The 10,708-nt window shown below is 49.5% G+C and overlaps 1 protein-coding gene across 1 annotated transcript in view; it reads right to left on the bottom strand.

Moving 5' to 3' along the window:
• Positions 1-5,497: 5,497 nt before the first annotated feature.
• Positions 5,498-10,708, bottom strand: part of CAVIN2 (caveolae associated protein 2) — an 8,482-nt gene continuing 3,271 nt past the window's right edge. The window contains exons 2-3 of the mRNA XM_026048197.1: positions 10,301-10,645; positions 5,498-7,811 (exon numbers count right to left, since the gene is read on the bottom strand). Of these exons, the coding sequence (XP_025903982.1) occupies positions 7,026-7,811; positions 10,301-10,645 (1,131 nt within the window). The 3' untranslated portion in view covers positions 5,498-7,025. The remainder of the gene's footprint in view (positions 7,812-10,300; positions 10,646-10,708) is intronic.

Below are 10,708 nucleotides of genomic sequence, written 5' to 3'. Positions count from 1 at the left end.
TATATTTTATATTTTATATTTTATATTTTATATTTTATATTTTATATTTTATATTTTATATTTTATATTTTATATTTTGTCTATCAGGAAGAGGCTCCTTGGGAGTTGCTGTAGATCTGCTTCAAAACATCTTTCTAAATCACTGCAGTGTCTCTACCATGCTGAGAAGCAGCTTAGTCCACAGGAAGCCCCATTAATTTCAAGGAACTGTTCGGCTTTACTAAGGCTGATTAGCTGAGAGTATTATGTGACAGCTTTTGCAAAACTGCAAGTGTCAAGTTATTACTAAATTTTACACTGACTTGACTATTTGTCACATTTTTGACAACTGTCTATGGTTGCTGAGTATTCATGTTATTTCTGTCTTTGTTGCCTCCTTATTTACAGGGGAATAATTCATTACTTTGCTGATAAAAAGCAATTAGAAACATCTTTTTTTTTTCATCCCTGCATGGTAATGGAGTAACAAAACGGTGTCCCAGACCCAAAGTTCTTCCAAGTTTCTAAAGAGTGGCCGTAATACTGCACAGAGCTGAGCTGGCGTAAGAAATCTCTCGTTTGTTATCTACTGCAGTACGATCGAAATCTGCCTGTAAGCTGCTGTATTGGATATGCTTATACATTGCTGAAAGAGAAAATATGCAGTGCGTAGGAAAAAATGCCACTGCAAGCAAAGGCTGCATAGTAATACTTAAGCTTGTAGGCAGAACTGTGCTTATCTGCTTGAGACTCAGCTTTTTATGAAAAAGGCATCCGTGTTTGTTTAATGTGTCCCTTATCAAATTCAGAAGCTAATATTTGAGTTAGTCCTCCTTGAAGATAAACTGGGAATGTCTGAATGGGAATTAAGATGCTGTGTATCATCTTCCCCCAACGAGTATCCGAGTGGTTTACCTGGAATCCAAAGGAGGGTCTTGCAGGTGTGTATTCGACCTGTGTTCAGAGGAAGGTCTCTTAAAAGCAAGTGTATGGAATGAAAGTGTATGGGGATGTTGTAGCGAGGCAACCTATAGCAGTCAGGAAAAGAGGGTGATTTCTTACTGAGGACGAGCTCTAACCATTGATATAAGAACCCAGGGACTCCCACCGCAGGTGATAATTAACATTTGGAGTTGTTCAGGTTCTCACATGTCTTACCTTGTGCTTGGTCAAGCCGAATGCTGGAAGGAGCCYGAGTAGCTGTGACTTGCTGGATGCATCAGTTGGAGAAAAGGCAAGTGCACTATTGAGCCAGCTGCACAGGTGAGTGAAAATTCTATTTGGGGAAAGATGGCAAAACTCGCTGAACAAAATACAATAACCTTGAAGGCTGAAACATCTCCCTGGCGGTGGGGATGCGGAGAAAGCGTGGCGCATTCCCCCTCAGCTGCGCTAAGCTGTGGTTTTGTGGAGGCTGCTGAATCTCCGGGGATGTCGGATGAGCCCCTTGCTGCTTCCTGGGCCTCTGGACCGCGCTGCGCATGGTCCTGGTGCCAGATGCGGCGCGCTGGCTTGGGGCAGCGCCTGCCTCGCCACACACCTGGCGCCTTCACCGTTTTGTTCCTATATTTTCCACTTTTGCCCAGAAATTGGTGAAAGTTACTTAAAAAAAAAAAAAAAATTAATTGGTTAGGAGCCATTACTAGGAACTACTAATAGAGGAATACTAATAGAACTTGGGAGCTTAAGGAAAAGTGCAAGAAAATGCCAGGAAATCATTTGGGAAATTGCAGGATCCAAGCAAGAGGAAGCCGGTTGTGGTTTCAAAGATGTGCGATCGAGATCCGAAGTAGGGCAGCACTTATCTTCCCGGCCCAGGATGGAGCCCCGGGAAGCGGAGCAGCTCCCGGGCACGGCGCAGACGCAGCCCAGCCGCCYGCCCGGGAAGAGCAGGTTTCCTGGCAAAGGGGGATCGTGAGTTCCAGGCAAGGGGGAGAGCTGCCCTCACTGTCCTGAAAGCCTCTTAGCAAAACCAGAGTCTGGCCTTGCTGGGTCTCTCCTAACAAACGGGATTCATGCGCACATCGCCTTTTCCAATTTTCATGCACATTGTCCTATTCCTTTTCTCCTCCCATGCATTCTCTGACTTAGTAAGTCTCTCCACGCCCAGCTGAATGTTTGCTTATCATGTCATTGAGAAGCAATGGAAATTGATTAAAAAAAAAAAAAAAAAAAAAACCTCTGTGTGACAGACTTGTAGGATCCTATCAATCTATTTCCTTTCAGCAAAGGAATTTCCAGCTTTTCCAAAATCCATTCCAAAACAGTGCGCAGAGGACGCAATTGCTCCCCTAAAGCACTTACTCCCAGACATGCAAATGGAAAACCCTTTCTTGACTAATTTCTACAGGCGTTATTCATGCAGGTTTTTCACGATGGATCACTCACTACATGGCACTTCGCATTCCCCAGGAATGGTGCAACGGTGAAGCCGTGGGAAAACGAGGTGTCTTTGGAAGAAGAAGTCRCTTATCTCCTACAGCTTCCCTGTGTTCTGCTGGAAGTGGCACCTGACGCTGAGCGTAGACCCGTCCCGTGTGCTCCTGCTGTGATTGCCACCCGTCGGATGTTCTCGCTGCTCCTCTCCATGCCCCTYGTGGAGCTGCCCGGAGCTCCGGTGAGTCAGGAAGCTGGCGGCTGGCTAATGCAGGTGTTGTCGCCCTCATGGGGCACCTTTGCCTTGGGGCACGTCAGAAGTGATGCAAGGGTGCCTCTAACTGAGGCTGGCAGCGCACTGAAAAGAGGCTGAGGTTGACTTCAAAGGAATAGCTCAGGACATCCAAAGCCAAGTTGCTCTCGTTAGCCTGTGCCCAGTACTCGAATCAAATGAGATGCGTGTACWTGGTCTGCAGTGTGTACCCAAATATCCCTAATGCAGGTTTGGGGCTCTTATCTGGGACCTTGACCGACCTCTATGAGAGATGYGAGTGTCTTGTGCCTCTCCGTGCTGCCTCGTGGCTGCTGACGGCRAGTGGGTGATCCCTGGTTTTGCCCATCTTCCATCCTCGTTCCGCTCCGGTAGCCAATGCCGCGGGTGCTCAGAGCGCTTCGCACAAGTGAGCAGCAGATTGTGTTGCAAGGAGAATGTAAGAAACAGCCACAAAACGTCCTATAATTTCCTGTGATAATCTGGTGCGATCATCTGCCGAGATATTCCAAGGAGCTGTAGGAATAAGTTGTTCCAAAAACAAACTCTCGCTTAAGGAAGTAAAGCGAATCACAACTATTACTGGTATTTGCTGTGGTTTATTTTGAGCTGAATATTTCAGCTATAAGCTCTCGGAGGGAAGAAATGTGGGCGAATCCAAGGCTGTTGACAGGCGGAGTAGCTGTGTGAGGTGCAACCTTGCTGCTACCCAAGTGTAATGCACATTCCAGTTTGGATCCATTGCTGCTGTCAGACCCCAATTTACTAAATTTTCCCTTTAGAAGGTCAGCATCATTTAAGGTTAGTGGAAGGGAGGAAACCACTTCCACTTTTACAAGGGGAGTGCTGCCAAGGAGTCCTCGGGAGCCGAGCAGGGAGCAGCTCAGCTGCAGGAGGAGGATGAAGGTGGGAGGTCTCCCCTTTCTGCCCGCACGGTCGAGCGGAGGGAGTCCAAGCTGCTGGAGCAGCGCTGTGCCTCAGCTAATATACTTCAAGAACTGTGCAATGATCGTAATTAGGGGGAAAAAAGTCCTCCAGAGAGAAATATGACTCACAGTTTATGTTCGCTTTAGTGTTGCTATGGAAAAAGAGGTTAGTGCCAGTGGTCATACAGTAATTCTAATCTCTGATCGGAGAGGAAAATAAAGACAAATAAAGAAAAAGCCCTCAGCTTAACCCAGAGTGGATTTCTCCTCCATAACCAAAATGTGCTTCATTACAAGGGATAACCACGCAAGAACTACTGMAGATGGCATCAATGATCAGTTCTCAACATGCAGTTGGGGTTCCTGGTTTGAATTCCTGCGCACTTCAGCCTTGAGCMCATGCCTTGGAGGAGAGAGAGGCAGGGAAAAATACCCTATAGCCCAAAAAAGAAGGCAGAACATGGCAGTGACTGCCAAAAGCTGATGAAAACCTTGGGGCTGATGGTGCTAGAGCAGCCTCTGGAACTAACCCCGAGCAGGGGGGTCTGAAGCGCTGGGAGGTGGTCAGGGCTCTTTCYGTTGTTTGGGAACACCCGGCGCAGGGTGTCGGGGATGCCTGAGTGCTGACTCACCGGAGCAGGGTGCCGAGATGCCTGAGTGCCGAGTCAGCAGCGCTCCGGGCTGTCCTGGCAGCCGCGTCCCAGAGCTGTTCAGTTCCTAGGAAAATTCCTCCTGGGGATGGGGGCCGCCGCCTTTGCCCTGGTGCCCAGCCTGTTTCTGGCATGCRAGAGAGCAAGGCAACGACCCGGCGCCTTCCCCGGGAGCCGCCCCGAGCGGCTGCCCAGCTTTGCGGGCAGAAACGCGAGCGGGTTSGCGCCTCGGCACGCGGCTGGGGCTGCTGCAGGCCCGCGGCTCGGGAATCAGCTGGAAATTCTGCTAATGCTGCGCCCTGCAAAGCACAATTCCGAGCTCGCCTTTCGCCMGCGCTGTCGCATCTGCGCTGCTGATGGCAGTGAAACTTTTTGTTCTGTGCATGAGCTAAGCAGGCGGGATTAGGGAGCTCTGCAGAGGGATCTCGGGGCTTCGCACAGCTCTTAGTGACAGGCACGGGAGCTGCGTGTGCGGCTTAAAACTCCTCTGTGGCCCAGACAGCCCTTTGAGTCAGCACAGGAGTTTCCACTGACTCTCAGGCTGGGACCAAACCCCTTGGTGAATGGTTGGCACTCTAATAGATGGTCATTAATCGAGTAAATCCGCCCTTCTTTAAAATGTCATCCATCAATCAGATAACTTGTTGGCATTGCAGCCAAAAATTGCATGAAAAATGGCTTTCATTGTGCCAATGTAAAGGGCACGTGGGTATATTTTAACCTCTGAGCCCTTACCTTTTGCAGGTCATGTCTTCTGAGGGATGGTGCTATCTGTGCAGCCAACACACAGGTGCTGTAGCCTTTAACAGTGTCAAGAGGGGTAAACGCACAGTCTTCAAATGGGATTACGTGGGCAGACCCGTCACCCTGAGAAGGGAGCACCCCTGTGAACGTGTAATTTTTGAGGAGAAAAGGCTGCCGTGGAGACCTGTCGAGTGYCTGGAGAGCCAAGCCCGAGACCCAGTGCTTGAGTTTCCAAATGGCAGCCGGGAATGAGAAAGAAAACGCAACAGCTACATCGGGGGCACCAACCGGGGCAGTAAATGTTTGACCTTCTCGTTTGATCTCTGCCAGCTTCCCAARTCGCATTTCTCAAAGACTGACGGGACATGTTTGACGTTATGTTTTTATTTGCCATATCTGTAGTTGGTTAGAAGTAAAAATGATCAAAACCCACTGTAGTTAATACAAAATAAAAATATAGCTGCACGAGTTATGCCATTTTTCTTAACTAACAAACAATACCTCCTCTATGGTGCTACATACCAAAGAGCTTAACTCTTCAAGGCACTTGCTCACACTAAGCCCCTACTGACTGATTTCCAGTGTGATTTGCTGGTTATAGACAATACTCCTGGGGAGTAATGTCTGTTAATCATTTCTTAATGATATTTCTTGCTGTAGCTTTTATTTCCCCTGTAACTTGTTGATTCTAAGTGCAACTCGAAAGATGCAGTCTTTTATAGTGCAATGTTAAAGTATCAGTAGAATTACATATGTCTATATAYGCTATAAAAAAGCCCTACTGTATAAGCAAACAAGGATGCAAAGTAACTGTTATGGGTGCTTCCCTTTCTTCCCTCCCCTCTGCTTTTGCAGGTGACTGGAATGAGCACATACAGGGAAAAAAAACTGCTCTGCAACCTCTCATTTCCATGAATTTTGAGAGCTGTCCGAAGCGTAATTCTGAGAGCATGCTACTAGCAGAGAATCAAATCCTGTGGCTCACCCTTACGTAAGCTCATTCTTGCCATCAAGTTCAACCCATAGCATGTTTTTCCCTTTAGAGGGAATGCCTAATGAGCATTTTCACCTTTTTCTTTTTTTTTTTTTAAAAAAAAAAGTCTTTACATCCCTGTAATTATATAACTCTTCTGTGTAGATACAGCTTTGTATATGAAATAAGCTATAAAAAGACAAATTATGCTACTTTTTCAAAATACTCTGAGATACAAAGTTGTGCAGGTGCAAAGTTTGATACTATATTGCTATAAGGAGTAAGAATGAGTAGAATGAACAATTAGTGTTATCGGAGAATATACTCTTCAAGCTCCAAGTACAGATATAATTTTGTAGGCTTTTTTAACATTTCACTGCACTTCAGACTTCCTTCTGACTGTCTCTGTGATTCTCTCAAATTCCTTTTATTTTTTCCCCCTTCCCTTAATTTCTGACCCATTAAATGTCATAAAACATAAAACATCCTTCTGGTTCCATATAAACCCAGTCATTTCTCAGCAGAGACTACAGGCAAAATACCACCCTCACCATTGGCATCAATGGGACCAACTTTTCASTTTCGCTTTTTAAATACTCTTCTAATATTACGGCATAAAGCCCCGAACGAGCAATACTGTGTACGTAGCTGCTGAATCTGTGAGTGTACTCAGAGCACAGCAAGGCAACCTACAGTGAAGCGTTCTCTTTGGTATTTCTATGTTTACGTACAGGACTACTCACAGAGCTATGAAATGGTGTGACAGGGGAAAAAGAAGAGAAATGAGCAAAAAATGGTTGTTTTTGGACTCTACGCCATATACCTCCCTGGCCTAACTCTGCGAAAGCCAGCTCACCAGCTTGCTCTGAACTACGTAATACCAGTGAATTGGCCTAAACCGGGCGGCGGGAGCGGAGCRGCTCGTGCTGTTGCCTTTGCTCGCTCTGCACGACGCCGACAGGATGCAGCAAGTTATCGCTGCAGAGAAAACCAGGGAAGGAAGCGAATTGCTGCTAGCACGTGTGGCAGAAACGTACACCGGCTATTCGCTGGCCCAAACTGCGTGTATCTGGAACCAAAGGGAAGGCTGAGACCCATTGCGCCGTCTAGTCTATCCGGAGAACAGCTGCTTGGGTTGTTTCTTCATCAGATTCTTCCATCTCGCCGCGGACGGGCTCACTTCTCTCCTCGGACGCTTTGTGGCTAGGAACTTCTAGAGGCATCCCATACTCCTCGTCGTCTTCGACGATGGACAGCTCGATGTTGCTGTTGACGCTGGCTTTCCCTTCCATCCTGGCTTCCTTCTCCAAGGAGTCGGCCATGGCTTTGCTCTCTTCYGACAGGGACGCGGTGGGCGTCGCGTCGGAGCGCACGTCGGAGCAGGACAGCTCCTCCTCGTTCTCGCCTTGCTCGTTGCTCGTGGATTCCGCCGGCCGCTCCTCGGCCTCAGCGGGGCTCTCTCCCTCCTGGCCTGTCTTCGCGTTAGGCGTGAGGGGAGATGCTTTGAGCGAGGAGCCCTTGGAAGAGGAGGACTTCTGGTGATGCCCAGTGAGGGACTTCCTGATCTTCTCTCTGCGCTCGGGTGAGACGATCTTTGTGCCGATCTTGTTCATCTTCTTCTCGATGTTCTGGCGGGAAAACGCTTTCTTGAGGCTGTCTACCTTCTTGAGGCCGGACCTTTTAATCTTCTCAGCCCGCGACTCCTCGACCTTCTCCTCCGCACTGTCTTCGGCGTCGCCTTCCTCGTGAGGCATCTCGTCATCTGACGACAGCTCCACTGTATGCAAGGTTTCTTCCAGGCTTTTGTTCTCATCCACGGGCTCTTCCTTCCCTTCTGTAACGCTGGGAACGGGCTCCTTTGCAAAAACGCTGGCAGGGATCTCATTTTCCTCCTGAAAGAATTGACGACATTTGAGTTTCATACTTCACAGGACACAAATTTAATAAACAAAGCACAGCCCCGAACAGTTACTTTTTTTTTTCCCTAAACAGCACAATGAAGGATGCTGAACATTTCTTGTTATTTCAGTATATTTAACTAGTAACAAGCCCCTCAAAGCCCACTGAACCATTAGCTGGTACAATTTAGGACTAATGAGTTGCCAACTGTGAGATTTCTCTTTCAGAGCGACTTGGAAGGTCTACAGGACAGAAAGCCTGTTCTTTGTCATTTAAATTGAAGACAGTTATTAAAGAGTTTGGCTCTAACACCGTAAATTTATCTGCAGGGAGATGCAGGGATGGTTCTGTGGCTCAGGCTTGGCTAAAGAGGTCTTGCCACCCATCTCCTGCATCGACCCGAAGAAGCCACGTAGCCTCCCACAGCCTTCAGTTTCTCCAGGGAAAGGTTGGGAATAATAATCCCCCATGGATGGGTGCCCTACAGGGAGAATGTCATTAGCATTTTCACCTAATTTCACAAAAATGTACATTGCTGCTGTTGTAAAAACTGGGGTTTTGGTATGGAGAAGTCCAAGTTCCCAAGCGGGGGATGTTGAAGGTCTCTGGTTCCCTTGGATTTAAGTCTGTTGCTCAATATCCCATAAAGCTATAAAATGAAATGTACCAAAAAAATTGAAAAGAAAAACACTCTTGTTCATAAGCATGAGCTAATGATTCAATTAAAAGCAGACCCTAGATGGTCTTAGGCTATTGGACAGGCCTGGCACTCAGGAAATCAAACCTCTGCTTAAACTTCTTGCATGGCCTTGGGAAACATCAGCCTCTGGGCATCTATTAGCCTGCTTGTAAAATGGGAATAACTGCTGGCATGGAAGCTATTAAACACAAATCAAAATAAACTAAGCACAGGGTTTTGGAATGCAAAGGTGGAAATGCTCTGTGGCCAAAAAAGCCTTTTCTGTTTCAAGTACAGTTACTGATAAGATGTTTTAAGGGGGCTATAGATGGCTCTTGGTGTAGCAAGTTTATATGATACTTGTGTTTTGACACTTTTTCCAGGGTCTGGTATTCTTGCTAGGAAGACTGGAAAAAAATAAACACAACGAAATGCCAGTTGCTGCAAGTAATGTACAATTCCCAAGGCCAAAAAAAAGGCGGGGGGGGGGGTGAGGGAAGAGGGGAGAAAAATCTAGAAATTTGATCTTTCCTCCTTGATCAAACCCAAAATCCTGAGAAAGGCACAAAACACCTTTTTATTTTCTGCGCTTGAGCTCAGAAACAGCCCCTGGGTTCTCCTCAGACAAATGTGGCCATAACTAGCCCCTCTGAAATGCATGGAGTCCAAATCTCCATGTGCAAAACCTCCTGTCAAAACTAGCGGTATTTACAGACGGAGGTGCCAACAGATGGGGATTTCTGTTAAAATAAGTGCTTCTGAGGGCAGCTCAGAATTGGAGACCACGCTCAAACCCAAACAGCTCTCCCCAAACCTGGTCACRGAGCCAGGAAACAGCAGGAACGATGCCAAAGCTCAATAAGGATTTTAACAAACAGTTACCTCTGTGTTTTGCTAACTCGCTGCCTCGCTCGCGGCAACTTTTGCAACCTCAAATGCTTGCAGGCAGCACGTGGAACTGTGAAATCCCCCCTTAAACATACACAAAAGGGGAGCAAATGGGCAACTACACCCAGGTTTCTCTGCTTTGGTACAGATCTGGCGTCAGGACGGCTTCGGCTTCTCCTTCCGGGAATTGTTTTTCGCTGGGCTTGTGTCCAAGCCAAGGGATTGATGCTGGACGGTGCAGGGGAGGCCTGGGCTGAACCGCAGCTCTGAGCRGGCCCTAATGTCCCAGAGACATTGGAGAAACAGAATAGTTCGGATGCTGCTGTGTCCTGTGAATCCTTCTCGGTGCCTTTTCCGTTACTTACGGCACCGTGTTCCTTGAACTGCCCCGTCCCCAGCGTCTGGGGACAGGGGTGCGTGAGCAGGGGGGTTTTCCTCCCCCCAGGGAGCCAAGCTGCTTTKCTGGGGTGGGAAATGGCAGGATGCCAAGTTGTGGGGTGGAGGAGGGAGCTGTGGGGTTTCTTTCTCGGTGTTTCGGGCGAGTTTATTTTTTCCGGCATGGGCGCCACGTCCCAGCTTTCCTTAAGCCTCCCGCTGCATCATGGCTTAAAAAGGGGAAAATATGCGGGAAGGGGGTGGGGTGGCGCCCGGGCCACGCCCGGCTGCGGGGGGGTTGCGGGGAGGGTGCGCAGGATTAGCAGAAAGGTGCGTGGGCGCTGCGCGGGSTTGCACAGGATTGCACGGGGGGTGCGCGGGGTTGCACAGAGCCTGCGCGGGSTTGCACAGGATTGCACRGGGGGTGCGCGGGGTTGCCCCGAGTTGCGCGGAGTTGCACAGAGCCTGCACGGGGTTGCGCGGGCGCTGCGCGGGGTGGCACAGGGGTGCGCGGGGCTTGCGCGGGCGCTGCGCTCTCACCTGGAAGATGAGCACCTTGAAGCGGTCGCGGCGCAGCAGCTGCGCGTGGTGCTGCTCGAGGCGGCGCACCTGCGCGCACTGCCGCTCGAGGCGCTCGCGCACGGCGCGCGTGTGCGCGCACACCTTGCGCGACTTCTCGAGCAGCTTCTCGACGGCGGCGCCCGTGGCCCCGTGGCTGCGGCAGAGGCGGCCCAGGTCGCCCTGGATGCCGCGCACGGCGCCCTCGAGCCCGCGCTGCCGCTGCTCCATGTGCCGCTGCTGCCCCTCCAGCGCCTCCAGCATGGACACCAGCTTCTCCAGCAGCGCCAGCACCGTCACGGCGCTCACGGCGCCGCCCGCCGCCGCCTCCCCCATGGCCCCGCTCCGCGCGCAGCCCCGCGCGGCCCCGCGCAGCGGCCGGCGGCCCTA

Source organism: Nothoprocta perdicaria, unplaced genomic scaffold (assembly GCF_003342845.1).
Source record: "Nothoprocta perdicaria isolate Ctin4 unplaced genomic scaffold, notPer1 scaffold_11, whole genome shotgun sequence".
Classification (NCBI taxonomy): Eukaryota; Metazoa; Chordata; class Aves; order Tinamiformes; family Tinamidae; genus Nothoprocta; species Nothoprocta perdicaria.
This window is presented reverse-complemented; position numbering and strand designations above follow the sequence as displayed.